At 43.2% G+C, this 16,911-nt stretch overlaps 1 protein-coding gene across 1 annotated transcript; it reads right to left on the reverse strand.

Annotated features, from left to right (window-relative positions):
• Positions 1–487: 487 nt before the first annotated feature.
• On the reverse strand, positions 488–5,566 carry LOC133391495 (uncharacterized protein K02A2.6-like). The gene is made up of 5 exons (XM_061646133.1): positions 3,438–5,566; positions 2,494–3,373; positions 2,269–2,422; positions 2,030–2,164; positions 488–874 (listed from the first exon to the last, which is right to left on the reverse strand). The coding sequence occupies exon 1, from the start codon at positions 5,564–5,566 to the stop codon at positions 4,397–4,399; it is 1,170 nt and encodes a 389-aa protein (XP_061502117.1). The 3' UTR covers positions 488–874; positions 2,030–2,164; positions 2,269–2,422; positions 2,494–3,373; positions 3,438–4,396.
• Positions 5,567–16,911: the final 11,345 nt, after the last annotated feature.

Consider the following 16,911-nt stretch of genomic DNA (forward strand, 5'->3'; position numbering starts at 1 on the left):
TCCTACCGATAACCTCTAAAAACAATCTGGACACTCCGCGCCAGCAACCGGTTTGCTGAAATCAATTGCTCCTAGTCAATAATCCACTGCTCGTAATCAAAAATAGAGGATGCTAGTCAAGAATCTATTGCGACAATTCAAAAAAAGTATGCTGCTAGTCTATACTCAATTGGAAAACCCTGTATTCAATTGGTTGGTAAGTATTGCGCTTCGGGTTAAATGGAACAACCGTTGGCAAAACATTTAATATTTCCCTCTATCCCTAGCAGTTCCGAAAACAACAGAACAGGAGAGGAAAGAAGGCAGGCACGATCCTCCAACGTGTTACCGCCTGGGAGAGGAGAAGCAGCAGGAAGGTAGGGACGATCATCCAGCGCGCTAGCGCAGCATGTTGGAGCAGCGAGAGGGAGGCAAGCAGGAAGAATTTTTAACGTGTGGACACCATTCGACGACGACAACGCTGGATGAAAGGAAGAACGAGGAGAGAAGGCAGGCAAGACGGGTACGTGTCCTTTTCAACAATCTCAGAGAGAATCTGTATGGAAACCGTTCGCCTTGTTCTCGCCTTGATCTGGCCTTGATGGTATGGCTGTCACTCAGAGAACAAGGCGAAATGAGCAACGATCCGTGACGTCACGCGCATTGCTTTACAGCGGCTCTGCGGTACGTTTCGGTCTGCTTCAATCCCCAAATCCCGGCATTATAAACCTCCCATATGGATGCTGTCAAAATGAAAAATTCAAAGAAATTCGTGTGTGTACATTTTATTGAAAAGCTATTGTGCGTTGGCGTCATATCGTTGTTCCTCCTTCTGTTGAATAAATCGGCCGATATATCAACAACATCGCTGCGTTAAAACCCGCTCTGCAACAACCTGTAAGTAAAGCAAACCTATTTATTATCAAAACTATACACAAACAATAAAAGTAACATGAACATTCATAATTGCAGATGAAAAATGAATCGTCAGCCCACCGAAGCTTCTTCTGTCTGCTGTTGCGGGGCTGCAGGAAATCAATGCAAATGCGCAGAGATTGCCCTGCAAAACAGCAAACAGATTTATACCCTGAGCCAAATCGTTGTTGACGTTAAAATGCAAAACGAGGAGATTATTAAGTGGCAGAGTCAACACGAGCAAAATCCTGTTCCGCAAGAAACGCCCGAAATTACACCACATACGCAAGAAAGTGAGGGAATTATTGCGTTGATTGCATCGAAAAAGGAGTTAGGTGATTTTGAGCAGAATCTAGGTTCAGAGGATCAGTTTGAGGAGGTGAAGCGTAAATTGCGGGCCAAAATGAAGGCAACAGAAACAAAAGCGCGACTTCACGAGGCCTTATATCTTATTTTCAATCGATTATTTTTGGTTGAATGTAGCAGGAGCGGAAGAGGAGGTAATGGACCAAAAGTAGCCTTCCGAAAACATGTAAATTTTTTGCGTTTATTTGCAGATGTTGGAAATGTAGGTAGCCGAAAAGTTGATTTTGCGTTACTTGAAATTTTTTTTCAAAAAAAAACTACAAAATGCAAAAAACAGTGCCAATGTATCAGGCGTAATAAAAAGCGTTTCTCGTGGCTCATTCACACGAAAGAGCAAAGGAGGTCCTAAGAAATAACGAAATTAGATATTTTAAATCAGTTTTTTTATATGCTACAAGACTATATGGCATTGTGGCTGTGAACTTATAAGAATGGAAATAATAAACAAACGAATGAATTCTAAAACAAATCGCTTATGAAGTGTTGTAGAGAAAGAACCCGAAAGAAATGATAATTACTGACTCAGATACATATTTTAGTTTCACTCCTATGTTACATTTTAATTTGACGGTTTGTCTAATGTCTCCGTACTCAATCGCCTCGCTACCTAGGCTTAATGCAAGATTTTCAAGAAAGGCAAGTGCCACTGCAAGCTATATCGTAAAAGAAACGATCAGGCTGGGCATGTTAACAAAAGAACCATACTGTTTAAACTATGATATGCCTTTTTGTGTATTAATTAAATGTATTAATGTAAGCGTAGTCTTACCATAGGCATATATTACGTTGGATTGGCTCGGAATCAATACCGCCCTATATCGTCAACAAAAGCGGGTTTCTAGTCTACGAAGATCCCAACCAAGGACATCCAATGGCACACATTAATGCTCTGTAAGCCAAGGACCTGTCGTAATTGGATTGATGTCAAGGTATTACCATAAATCACATAATTTATGAATAACTAATATAGAACATAAATGGTCACTTGTACATTTGTCGTATACTTACTTGCTTACTTTTGTATCATGCGTTAATCAATTTCGAGGTGTATAAGAGCTTCATCAACCGCTTTTAATCTAAGAATCGCTAGTGAGGACGTGTGGCCACAGCTAGCTCGACCATCTACTTTTACACAAATCAGGCTATACAGGACTCATACAACCTGAAAGTATATTAAATATATTTACATAAACACTTGTGTGCTTGGAATAAAGGTCCCCAAAGTGTACTTACCCAAAGGTGTGTATGTTTAAGTGCAAGCAAGCAAAGCCGTTCGTCGTGGTCGTCCTGCTCCATATGACAATAAAGCTCTTAAGGCGCATTTTTTTTTCAAATCGGTGCTTGTACTCGACTCGAGGCAACAGTGTACTGTTTTGATGTCTTTTTTTAATAATTCAATTTACTAGTACGTTTACGGCCAAATACTCCAGTACTATAAAATATTCCAGTACATTTGGCAACCGTTTCACAGCTTCAGAGGAAAACGCATCATAAGATGGATAGAAAGATGCGGATTGTGCACAAACGCATGCCGAATGTTGCCGAGGAACACGTTGCTGATGATACTGCTAAACATTATGTAACCGCTATGCCATCAGCGCAATGCCACCGTAGTTCACGTCCTACTTTAAGTCGTTGGCCGCTTGGCGCAGCAATATGAAGCCTTGCGCGGTACATTTCGTGTTGGGTCCGGCTAATTGATTGTTGGCCCAAGCACACCCATCCTTTAGAGCAGATAAGCAGCGGGAAAAGACCGCTCCATCAATTCGCATCACCACAACGGCATGGCGCAGGGCGGCAATCGCCGACAACTTGCCTGTACACTTCTGGCTATGTCACTAATTAGCTCCAGCAACTATCCCTCATCGTCGCGGTCCTCGATCTGGAACAAATCTAGCACATCCTTGTTCAAGACGTTGAACTCCTGTGCCATCTCCTTCTGTGTCTTGCCGAACGCCAGCATCAGGTGGGGCGCACTTCGCAGATCAGTTGCATGTTATCTATCGTACTCTATACCGTTGTGTACCACCACTTTCACAAACCGCCGGGGACCGGCACCGATTATGCCGATTCGTTCACGATACGGATCACCGTTAGATTTGGCGCATACAGCCTACCGGGAGAAAGGTCACATACATTACAAACCATTCAAATAAAACACAACAAGTTCAACCCACCAGGAACATATTCTTCATCCGTGGAAAAAGCGTCCGGGTGTGGGAAGGGTGGTAACGAGCCCCTTCTTCTGCACCCCTTCACAGCTGCAAAGGGTATCGACTATTGACTATCCCCGCCAGGAACGGTTATATTGCATAAATCACACCCTAAAATGGAACAATGATCGTAATTACACATAAACATACCTTACCTAGCGGTGGCGTCGTGCGTGAAGGTTAGAAATTTCATTCGGCTTTATTCCATGCTCCAAGCATTGTTTTTTCGCTTCCACCACAACTAAATCATGCTTCCGTGGTTGATTTTATGTTTATTCTACAAAACAAAACGTTTTTAATAATAAATATCATAAAATTTGCATAAAATACTTACAAAATCACCGCCAACGCAAACACTTGTGTAGTGACCGGAGGAGGAAATACGCTTTTCGGATCTCATTAATACGCCACGCACTCACAGTATATGTGTTCCAGCTGACAGTTCTAACTCAACTGACGATTTATTTTCTTCAATTCCATTCCTTGTCCTTCTCTCGCTGTTGATACAACTATCCATCTATCTCCTTTTTTTTCTTTTCTCTCTCACTCTCTTCCTCCCATACCTTATAATCCCTACAATCTACCTCTCTTCTACTCTCCGGTATTGAAATTTCAAATTAGTAATTATACGTAAAAACAATTATTTTATAAAAATACAACAAAAAAATCCCATCCCTTAAACACCGAAACCTGTTTTTTATATGTTTTTTTTTTATTCAATTTCGTCTACTTATTCCAAGAATCTAGTACAATCTAATATAATTCCATATCGTTTAACCATACTGGTTTTCGTATCTGGCGTTGTGGTCTCTGCATTTCTATCCTATCATTCGTACATGGAACCTGTGATGAATCTATCATCTCTTCCATATTTTGGTCATTTTCATCTTCCATTAAGCCTTCATTTTCTGCACTGCTTGGGATTAGTTTAACGTCTCGCACATTTCTTGTAAACTCAGTACCGCTCTCACCACGAACAACCACCTTTGCGCCGTCCCTAGCCAAAACTGTGTAGCTTTCTTTAGAAAACGACGAGGATCTGTCTTCGTTTTCTGGGGTACGTAAACTAACACTTTGTCGCCTACTTTGATACTACTAATTTTAGCGCCTCGACGATCATCCGCGTATATTTTACTAACTAATTTAGCATGAGCATCAGCTTCCCGCACGTCAGCCCTATCCAGGTTACTTCTTGCATCCCATAAACTAGGAAAAGTGCCCCTGTAACGCCATCCCACAAGCAGCTCGAAAGGAGTAACACCCAATCTAGCATGATGTTTGCGAGTGTTATGTAGGTGGACATACTCCTCGAGGGCTTCACGCCAGTTTCGCTTTTCTATTTTCGCCGCAGCTATTGCTTTAATAATACCTTGGTTTTGGCGTTCAACAGCTCCATTGGACTGAGCGCTTAGTGGTATGGACTTACGAACCTTTACTCCCTTATGCTCCCAAAATTCTATAAACTCTTTACTTTGAAAAGGAGGCCCATTATCACTTTGGATAGCTAGTGGTAAACCCCATGTCTTGAAAATCTTGCATAATGATGCATTGGTTGAACTTGCATCAATAAGCCTTAACTCCATAACGTGCAAAAAACGAGAGTACGTATCTACGCAAACCAGTAAATGACCTGAGCTACACTCTTGTACTGAAAGAAAATCAATTTGTAGTACCTCCCACGGCCCTTCCGGAAGATTTCGACTTATTAATGGGACTGGTGGATTTCTCTTTGACATGGATAAACAGGTCATACAGTTACTAACGTAAATCTGGGCCTCTTTAGACATATTGGGCCACCAGAAATGGTCCCGTAGAATTCTTTTGGTGGCGTTGCTGCCCACATGACCTTCATGTGCTGTAGTCAATGCCTTTTCCCTTAACGATTTAGGCAAAACAACTAGATCGTCTTTGAAAACTAGGGAATCAAGGGTCCTCAGCTGCTTTGACAAACATTCGAAACGACTCAGATGCCGTGGCCATTTGCCTGATTTTATACCTAGCCGTACTTCTGCTAACTCTTCGTCTTCTTCTGATGCAAGCTCGATATCTGACCATGACATACTCATATTCAACGTATCAAGAGCGTATAACATATGCCTTTCGTTGTCGTCGTCGAACGGCTCATCTACTTGAGACTCATTTATCAGGCGAGACAATACATCCGCAATGTTCTGATCTCCGGGAATACATTTAATTTGGAAATTAAATGGTAAGAGACGAAGGGACCACGTTTCTGCGCGTGTAACCGATCTTTTCCCTGATCTATATTGGCTGCCAAAGATAAATTTGTTTGCTTCCGAATCAGTCCAAATGGTAAAACTGATATTCGTAAGGTAATAACTAAATCGCTCGACTGCCCATACTATAGCTAACGCCTCCTTCTGTGTGTGAGGGTAACGCTTTTCTACTTTCGTTAACGACTTCGAGATACAAGCTATTATTCGAGGCTTTTAAACTTCATCGAACTGAACCAGTACCGCTCCTAATCCAAGTGGGGAGGCATCCACAAATAACTCCGTCCTATCTTTGTGATCAAAGTATCCTAGTTTTGCGATTGAATTTAAGGCTATCCTTTTTATCTCGTCGAACTCAAAATCTTCATACTTCGTCCAATAAAATGTATTTGAATTTGCTAGTGCTCTCAACTTTTCTGTCTTTTCGGCTCTGCTGGGAGTAAATTTCTCTATAAAATTTATAAGACCCAAAAAACTTTTCACTTCTTGAACAGTTTCTGGCTTGCGGAATCCTGCAATAGCTTTCCTTTTATCTTCATCAACACGCCAACCGTCGTGAGAAAGAAGGAAGCCTAAAAATTTTACGGATTGTTTACCAAAAACACATTTAGCCGGGTTTAACATAACATTATGTTGTCGCAAGCGAGATAAAACATCACTAAGATGTCGATCATGCTCTTCTTTTGTGTTCCCAAATACGAGGATGTCGTCAAGGTAATTCACCGTACCGGGACAATTTCCTAACACAACTGTCTGCAGAGTTTCCTGGAATATGTCTGGAGCATTGCACAGGCCGAAAGGTAAACGTATGAATCGATATGTATCGCTCCCAGAGAAAAAAATTGTTAAGTGTCGGCACGACTCGTCTAAAACGATATGGTAAAAAGCGTTGGTGAGATCGATGGTTGAGAACCAGTGAGCCTCTCGAAGTCTAGCAAGTATTTCTTCCAAAGTAGGCATCCTAAAAGGAGTTCTTATGACGCATTTGTTTGGCCCTCTCAAATCTACAACTAATCTAATATCCTGTTTACCCTTAGGCACTACTAATAGTGACGAGCAAAACGATTTATCCATGCCACTGGTTACCTTCTCTATTATATCGGATGCTAATAAGTCCTGCAGCCTCATCTCAACCTCTGCTTTAAATGCCGGAGGAATGTTTGTAAACACTTTCCTTGATGGTGGCAAATTTTTGTCATAGGAAAGCAATACCGGTGGCACATTAAACTTTGGAAAATGCGTTTGCACTTCTACAGCACACATTTCTCGTGGACTTGCAACATGTTTCATTTCTTTTGAGTCTATTATTGGAACCTGTAGACCTAGCTGTAATACGCTATACCTAGTTGCTGTGCTACGCTCTAACAGTGCTTTCGCTCCCGGAACCACATAAAATTTTTTAAGCAAGCAAGGGCGGTCTGCTGTGATGGTAAATTCGGCTAAGAAAGAAGCCACGACCTTTATCGGCTGGGTAGTTGCGTATGCCTTCAATGGTTTGTCAGTTCCTTCCTTTATGGCGTAAATTGGGTGAGATAAAGGATCACTCATCAGCCGATTGAAAACGCCGTCCCCGACAGTGTTCACCTCAGCACCCGAATCTTTTAAAAAATTAACAGCAACTCCGGCCACAGAACCTATAACAGAACCTGTGCTTTCCATACCAAGCCGGTCCAATGAGCACATCACGTATTCCTTTTTTACTTTTCCTTCTGATGCACCGTTAAATAATGCTGTAGCAGGATTAATCGCTGCACATGCGTTGTCCTTCGATTCTGCAATAGTCTGTGGATAACAGATCCGCTGAACACTAGTACTTACTGTCCCGAATGTGCCCCCGCCTATTGTTCTGATGGCGTTGCTCCCTGGTGAATTTTGTGCAATATTCTAAACTTAAAAAATAAGTATGAATACACAAGGCAAATTGTATTTTCTTTTCCAACGAAAGAACTTCTAATCATAATTTATTCTAAATAGTGAACAACATAATGTGACCCCTTCAGGAAGGATTAGAGCCCTCATATCCCGCACTTACAACTTGCTCGTCTAATTCAGCCGTCAGTGCTGAGATTTTTCGTGTTTTTGGTAAGGGTGCCTTTTCTCCTTCTTCAATGTTTTCACGCTTCGTACCATGAGATGTACACGCTCTTTGAATGTGGCCCTTTGTTTGACATCGATGACAGAATTTTTCTATAGCGAAGCAATTATCTGGGCGATGACCCGTACTTGTGCAACGCCAACAAGGTTTTGTCGTATAAAAACTAGGCCCATTCGCACGATGAAATCCTCCTCGATTCCGCGGAAAATGACCCCGTCCTCGAAAGTCTGATGTTGATCTGCGTAGGAATCGAGGGTCTGCATAGGACACTGCCATTACACTCGCCATGTCTTCCTTGGGATGATTCTTACTAAAAATCTCTTCAGCCTGCTTTTCTATCTCCGTACTCCGTACCCAATCTACAAGTTCTTGAAGGGAGCTTCCCTTACGAGCAGCTTTTCTAGCAACGTCTCGCACTTTCCGATTATTGGCATTGTGTTGAATTACATCAGCCACTGTTTCCACGAGTTGATCGTTCACGTACCCACAAAGTTTAGCCACTGCCGCTACACGTCGCACGTACTTAAGATCCGGTTCATCCGTACCCTGTGGCATGGATCGAAGTTTTTGACGTTGGAACAAAACATAGTCTCGCGAACCAAAGTATTCTCGAAGCCGATGAATCGCGTTCGAGTATGGATGAGAAACCACGTTAGGGCCGTTCTTGCTTAATGTACCGTCAAGCATATCTAGCAACTTAGAACCGGCTTTCATCTTAAAAATGTTGGCTTTTACTGATTCATCGTTGATGCCGGCCAACGCCATTGATGATTCCAAAATATCGAGCCATCTATCGAAGGTGATTTTGTCGATCTCTTCTTCTCCTTCCATTGGCTTACATTCGCCAATCTGGAGCGTAGCAAACGATAGAGAAGAAGAAGTAGAGGGTCCTGCGATGAACGCCACTGATTCTCTAGTCTTGGCACAATCTGATGAGCTAGATGCATCGCCTTGATTGGAATTATCTTCGACCAACCACACTGAATTCTTCTTGTTATACGTTTTAGCGAAACCGCGCTTCATTTTGCATCAATTTGATAATTTGCGATGATTTAAAGTTTACTGGCCTTGTCAACGATCTGAACACGACTATTCTCTATCCAAAATGGACGAAATTGATAGATGTTGTGCAAGGTGTATGGATATTAAGAGGTGAAGTGCTTCAGACCAAATTGACATTTCACAACTTGACATAACAATATTAGGGGCTGCGGTATTAAAATCGGAAAGGACTGGAAAAGGGTATAGAAAATTGTATGCGATTTGACATTGTTAAGTTTTCCTGTACTTTATTGTTGCACTACCCGTTCTCACGCGTCTCTTGTGCAATTCTCTTGATTCCATGTGCCCCCGGCATACGGCAGCTGTCACTTGTTATTCCCCGAGGTGCGTATAGAAAAACAGGTGGACGCACTGCTAGCCAAAGGGGTTCACACCGCACAGTGGGCTGTCCAGCCAACAGACATAACAATACTCAATGATGGCGCCCGGCAAACGCGCTAATAATTCACCTTCTAAATAAACACACCTTGGGTATTGGGTTAAATAACACCACTACTATGAAATAATCACCTCACAAATGTATGTTACAAGGCTTATACGCTTATACGTGTGTATATTCCTGGTTGCATCGGTCCCCGTAGGAATGTGCTTCACTAGTTATTTATTCCTGCATCGATCCCATAAAGGAATGTGCGTTACGATTATATTCATCGACATCGATTCCATTAAAGGAATGTGTGTGAATCCGTCTGTCCGAGCATGCGCATCCTGCTTATAGGTATCCTGTTTGCATCGATCCTCGTAGGAATGTGCTTTACTAGTTATTCATTCTTGCAACTATCCCCGTAGGGATGTGCTTCACTAGTTCTTTATTCTTGCATCGATCCCATAAAGGAATGTGCGAAACGATTACTTTCATCGACATCGATTCCCTTAAAGGAATGTGTGCGAATCCGTCTGTCCGTGCATGCACATCCTGTTTATAGGTGTGTGTATTCATGTTTGCATCGATCCCCGTAGGAATGTGCTGTACTAGTTATTAATACTTACATCGTTCCCATGAAGAAATGTGCGTGAGTCTGCTCTTTTTAATCTATATCAATACATATTATCCAATCCAAAATGCCAGAGCTACTCACCCACGACGCACAGATTGATTCACTCATTTTACCAATGCGTATGTCTTCCGCAATACTGATTCGTATCCCTCCTAACTGCGCCATTGTAGTGACCGGAGGAGGAAATACGCTTTTCGGATCTCATTAATACGCCACGCACTCACAGTATCCCAACCAACCAAGCCGAGCTCTTTCGAAGCAAATCCTTCGTGATGAGCGAGAAAGCATGTCACGCATCTCACGTGTTGCCATGCGAACAGCTGCGCGTGTAGATGTGTGAGTGCGCGGAGAAAAATTGATGGATGACGAATGGAGGAAGGGGAGGAGCTTCACTCTCTCGAAGCATTTGAAGGGGGCCGAACGCTCTCTTCACATTTTGCGAAGAATCAGTTCAACTCAAACGCTTGGCAAAGAGGATATACTACTTTGAGGCACTAAATATTTCAGGCAATGGAGTCGTGGTCTATTAGTATTAGTATAAATTATTTCCCTTACCCCATTTATGAATTAATTTAAAGGAATAAACATTAATCTGAGTAAAATTTCAAAAGTCACTTTTAGCAAAAAACTTTTTCCAAATGTGTTTTGAAATTCTGAATCGATCTTGTAAAGACGGTTTTTTCATACAATGCGTACTTTTTAAGATGTTTGGAAAAGTACGGTTCATAGGGTGCGCGGATGATATACTAGCAATGCTATTCCAATGAAATGCTATTCCGCTCTATCAAATTTTCAGCTGAGAGATTTTGTCTGTTTACGTTAGAACCGCTCCATTATTATTGCGCCTTTTACGTCCTCACTCGCGAATTCACAAATAGTTAAAGTGTTAGGCCCGCTTGTGATGAACAGTAGATCCACCATGTACCATGTTTCAATTCTCTGATTAAATCGCACGTAATAAATAAATCGAATATCTCTCCTTCCAATTTCAATTAAAAACACATAAGCACTGCACATAAGGTAGGAAGATAGATGAGAGGAGGAGGAGGAGGAGGAGGGGCTATAAACACGTACGTAAATAAAAGGGGGCAGGGCGCGCGTGTGAGCGAAACGCGGCAGCAAACGAGAGAATTTTTTCTTTCTCTTTTGTAACATTTCGGCTAAACACCCGAGCTTAACTTCGGTAGGAACTGCCTATCAAAGTTGGTACACCTTCGGTAGAGAACTTCTATCGAAGCTATATCGAAGCAAATTTACTTCGAAAGAGCACGGTTTGGTTGGTTGGGTTGTCGGAGAACGAGAACACGGGAGGGGGAGACCGGCAACGTAGGTTCTATACGTTCTTCATTTACGCTCCCTCGTGCGTTCGTGCGTGCGTGCACGCGCGCGTCTGTGTGTGTGTATGTGTGTGCATGCCTGCGTGCGTGGCTGTGTGTGTTTTTGCCGCTTCGCTTAACGAGATCCTACGGGATCACCTTGTGAAAAACACCAAGAGAGGGGGAGGGGTAGGTGTATGTGTATGTGTGTGTATGTGTGCTTGCATGCGTACGTGGTTGTGAGTGTGTTTTTTGCTGTTTCGCGATCTCCTACGGAATCAAAAGGGGGTGGGGGGAACACGAGGGGGGGAGGAGTGAGGTGTGTGTTTGCGTGCTAGCCTGCATGCGTGCGTGGCTTTGTCTGTGTGTGTTTTTGCGTTCGCGTTCTCCTACGGGATCACCTTGCGAAAAACACCATGGGGAGGAGAAGGTGTGTGTGTGTGTGTTTTCTCTTCTTTGTCGTTTCGCACTCTCCCGTGGGTCTCACTGTGTGCGTTAGTTTTTTTGTTTTTCAAGAAGAAAAAAAAAATACTTCGAAAAATACCAGCGGGGAGGGTGTGTGTATGAATGAAAAAATGTGCTTAGAAAAAGAAAGTAGAAAATAAAAAAAATATTGAACAACGGATTCGTAAGTGTGTTTGAACTCATTGCTATCCGAAAAAAAGCGAGGGGGGGCTCTTGAAATGTAGTACACATGTATGCAACATGTATCGTGTCGCCGCGACGGTGTATCTCGCTCAATCCGTTAAGCCTGAAAAGTGCTTCTATCGGATCGTCTAATCGGGCGCCATTTAATCAATCCGTTAGCGAAAAGTCGCATGGATTTTGGTACCGGGGAAGTTTCTTTGGCAACCGCAGTAGTTGGGCCAGTCTACCAGACACAAAGTTGGATTGCGAGCCGCTAATCCAGTAATGCTCGCGCATGATGCTCAATCCCTTGGTCGTCCATGATATTGATGATCACTGTAGATAACAGGACAGTGGAGGTAGCCTCTCCATTCACACTCAAGGCAACCTGAGGTGAAAACTGACTTCCGGTCGGTTGTGATGTAGTTGAACCAGCTTGGGATGACTGCGTGGAGGTAGATGGCACATTTTCCGTCTCTGCCGTATCGTTGCTTAGCTCAATGTGAAGAAGCGTGTGATGTCGTCTGTTGCAATGGCGACATTTCCTCTTAGATTCACACCTCAATGATGAATGTCCGGAACCAAGGCAATTGTAACATAGGGGCCGTCCATAAATTACGTAACGCTGAAATTGGGATTTTTCGACCCCCTCCCCCCTATCGTAACAAAACGTAACGTTGGAGGAGACCCCTCTTCCAAAATTACGTAACGCATGATCGAACACCCCCCCTTAATTTGGTTGCCGGTTTCTTCGCTACTACCGCTTAATCGTTCCCTGTCTCGTAACGTTACGAATTCCCTTTCTCGATCATCCGGGTGGTCCGGATGATCCGGATGATCGAGGCAGCCGAATTATCCAACTAATCCTGATTGACAGCACCGCACGACTGTTGTTTACCAACAATAATATACAGGTCGATGCGTTTAGCGTAGAATGACATGTAACTGTTTGAATTTTGTTGACGGTAAGATTGAAAACTACAGTCTTTACCTGAGACACACGGCTCTTAAACCTGTATGTTACACGGTGGATTTTTTCATGGCAATTTTCTGTCAAACCTCTGTTTTGGTATTTTATAAATGTCAAGTTCGTATTCCCTATCAAAAGATATAAAGAAATAAAAGTGCAAAACTTACCCAGGTGGGCGATCATTTGTCAATGACCAGTGATAGGATTGTATTACGTTACGTAACAGAATGTGAACGCCCCCTCTCCCCTATGTAACAAACCGTAACGCTACAGGGAACCCCCTCCCCCCCCTTTGAGCGTTACGTAATTTATGGATGCCCCCATAGATGAAGAGTTTGTGCCTTCGCTTGTTTCTCACGTACGGAAAGTGCCAGGAAATCTGGACACTGTGCAATGGTGTGTTGTTCGCCACGACAAAGCTTACAGACTTGTACCGATGATGTTTAAGCTTTAGCACCTGCCACCTTGCCTTTCTCGCCTTTGTCTGGAGCACACTGGTCTAGCACATCACATTGCCTGCACAAAAATTCGAGCGTACTCTTCAATTCGGGAAACTGCCCTCGGGTCATAGTACGTTCCCACAGCTTCCTTGTTTCTGGATCAAAACACGACGCCAAGATGTGGGTGATGATTAAATCGCTGGTACCATCAATCTCCTTTTTCATGTAAGACAGTCCGTCTACATGAGTTTTGCAAGTCTCCATTAGGTCACGCCAGTCCACGTGCAGATTCTCTGGCGAGGGGTTTCATTTGAAGCAAGCCCGAAATATGTCCGTCAACAATTACGCGAGGATTTTCGTAACGGTCCTCTAGTATCTGCCAAGCACTGACGAAATTGTTTCTGGCGATGATGCTTGCGTTTAGAATGCCACTTGCATTGCCAATCAACGCCTTGTTCAGATGATGAAGCTTGACGGCATCAGAAGCACCAAATTGCTGCACAATGTCCGAAAACATTGATTTGAATTTAGGCCATTGGGAGTTCGTTCCATCGAACGTTGGCATGGGAATGTTAAGATGGTGTGACGGTGCTATTACCACTGGATTCACCGGAGCAGATGCGGCACTCGGTGTCCCACGTGCAATCAATGTGTCCAATTGAATGCAAATCTTCGAGTATGCTTCGTCTTCAGCAAAGTCGAGCTCCATGTCAGCGGGAGCTAGGGCAATTACCTTTTCAAAGATTGCATTCTGGTTGGCTTTTAAATCATTCAAATATTGCCACTTGCCGTTATGGGTAGATGCCGTGATTGGATTTGCTGTGACTTCTTATATTAGTTGAATTAGTTTGCGTTGCATACTGGAATGCAGAAGCCTTAACGTCTTAAGCTCTCTTTGTGTGGCCGAAGATTCATCGTCCTCATAGTGGTACATTTGTTCAGCGACGACAGCTTGGGATGCAGATTGTTGTGAAGCTAGTGATGCAGCTTGTGGTGCAGCTGGTACAGCTAGTGGTGCAGCTGGTGCAGCTAGTGGTGCAGCTTGTGGTGCCGCTGGTGGTGCAGCTTGTGCTTCTTCTTGTGATGCAGAGTCTTCTACACGCTGCAATGTGGATCTAGTTGTCGGCATGATGACTTGTAGATGCTGTTCCTACTGATGTCGTGATGAACAGGCGATGTCTAATACACCGCAAAATTGACGATAGAAGTTGCTCGTTTGTGGATGTCTTCCTCGTTGGGCCAAGGTTTGTGCCGTTGTCCAATACAACGCACTCTCAGGGATGAATTGGCTGGCAGTGGATGTCTTCCTCGTTGGGCCACGCAGTACGCCGTTGTCCAATACAACGTTGTTTCAGGGATGAGATGGCCGCCAATGGATGTCTTCTTCGCTGGGCCACGCCGTATGCCGTTGTCCAATACAACGCAGTTTAAGGGATGAGATGGCCGCCAGTGGATGTCTTCCTCGCTGGGCCACACCGTATGCCGTTGTCCAATACAACGCAGTTTAAGGGATGAGATGGCCGCCAGTGGATGTCTTCCACGCTGGGCCACGCCGTGTGCCGTTGTCCAATACAACGCACCTTATTGGGATGAGTTATCGTCCAGTGGAAGTTTCCGTCACTGGCCACGCCGTGTGCCGTTGTCCAATACAACGCACCTCAATTCACTGGTTCACTCTTACTTTACCGGCCTGGCCGGTATCCGGTTCGAAGGACCAAAATGTGTAGGATTGCGCCCTACACTAGATTACCTTAAACTCGCGATTCGAGTTTCAAAGGGAGCAAAAATCAGCACGATACCAAATACACCTGAGAGCGCTGACAAGTGTCAAGTAAGAGCTACCCGCCAAGGACTCTGTACAAAATTTGCCAGCTGGGTGATTTGAAGATATAGAACAATAAATTTTGACTCCACAATCTGTGCTGTTAACTGAATTCTGCATGTATTTCTTCGGGTACTTATTACACATTGCTGTGTTCCGTTAGCGATGTTTACTTTTTGGGGTTTGTACGCTGGCTTAATTTCCCCTCTTTCCGTTAACATACAAATGTTTCCTAGTTATTAGCCAATACACCACCCTTTGACCCCATAGTTTGCATAATTAACTATGTAGATGGCGCTACTGTGAAGTGTGGAATAGTTGTGTTATTGCCTCGAGATGGCGCTGGTCTTGGTTTTACGGCTTACTTCTCGTATACAACAAATTGCCTACATTTTGGCGCATTTAAATCCTAAACAGTCATTATTTATTGTAAAGTGACTATTGTTGGGTTGTGGCAGGTAATTAGAATATTTAGTTCATCAGTTACAGCTCCTGATATTTCTGGACATGGCAAATAAAAGTGTATTGTTATGAAACGGAGGATGAAAATTTGGAGAATGAATGATTTGAGTTGATTAAAAAGAAGATGTGGTGTAAGTGGTGATTGTGTTATAGAAGCTTTCTTCCTCTCTGACTTTCTCACCTCGATGAATGGGGCATTATCGGGTGAGAGAAGGGGCTCCTCTCCCTCGTAGATGAAGGGATCGGAAAAGGGACGGATAGGGAGGGTTCTTCCCAGGAGGAAGAAGAGCCCTTTGAGAGGGCTAAGTTTTTAAGCGCCTTTGAAGAGGTAGCTTTGCTTCCGTCCAGATGGAACGGGGAGCAAGAAGAGTCAGACTCTTTGGATTGGTCCATTTGCTCAACTTTATCGGTGGTTTTGTTTTGATTAAAATTATTAATAGATTTGGTTTGTTCGATAGGCATGTTTTCACAGTTTCTGTGAGTAGATAATTTTTTAAATTAAATTAGAATTTTCTTGTTTTAGTTGGGCACTAATTTTATCTGTAGGGTCAGGGGTGGTAATAGATGGAGTAAGTTTTTTTCAAAAGTTCTTTATTTAGTTTTTTTTAAGATTGGCTATTTCTTCGTCTCTAGAATTGGGTTTAGTGGGAGGGACAATGTAAGTTTGTGGATTGGGAGACACAACTTGTGCGAGAGTGAGCCTTTGTTGAACTGCGCTCTGTTTATGTAGTTGGGAATCTGTGTATTTTTGTGCTTCAAAGAAAGACACGTTGTAATCAATTTTATGTTTAATGACTTCCTTTTCTTTGAGATACAATGAGCAGGTTTTGACAAATGAATTGTGGTTGCCTTTGCAATTAACACATTTCAGTGGAGCAGTGCATTCACCATGGGCAGGCACAATAGGTATTGTGGCAAACCTGTGAGGTTTTGCATCCCAACCTGGTATGACCATATTGAGCACATTTAAGGCAAAGCATGGGTTTGGGATAATATGAAAGGGGATTCACTTGGAGTGGGCCAAGGTAGATAACAGAGGAGACACGGAATGAGCAATACGGAGGAGGAAAGAGTTGGTAGGTATTATTCCGTTATTAATTTTGTGAGTAAAACGACGCACTTGAGTAACTTTTTGATCTTTCAAATCGTCAAGAACTTTGTCATCCTTCATGTGTTTCAGATCAGTAGAGAAAATTACGCATTGGACAGTGTGGGGTGTGATGGTGATAGGTGTTTCGTTAAAAAAGTTTTGTTAGAGATTGTAAATTTTCATAGTGAGTCAAAGAGTATACAGAACCAGATACATCAGCCCTCCTTCCTCGCCGTTAAACCATTCCGGGTATGCCCTAGCCCGGGAATTCGTGCCGAGAGCGAGATGAGCCCTCGTGGTAGGAGGAGGGACTGACATATCG

The sequence above is a fragment of the Anopheles gambiae genome, chromosome 2 (assembly GCF_943734735.2).
Source record: "Anopheles gambiae chromosome 2, idAnoGambNW_F1_1, whole genome shotgun sequence".
Lineage (NCBI taxonomy): Eukaryota > Metazoa > Arthropoda > Insecta > Diptera > Culicidae > Anopheles > Anopheles gambiae.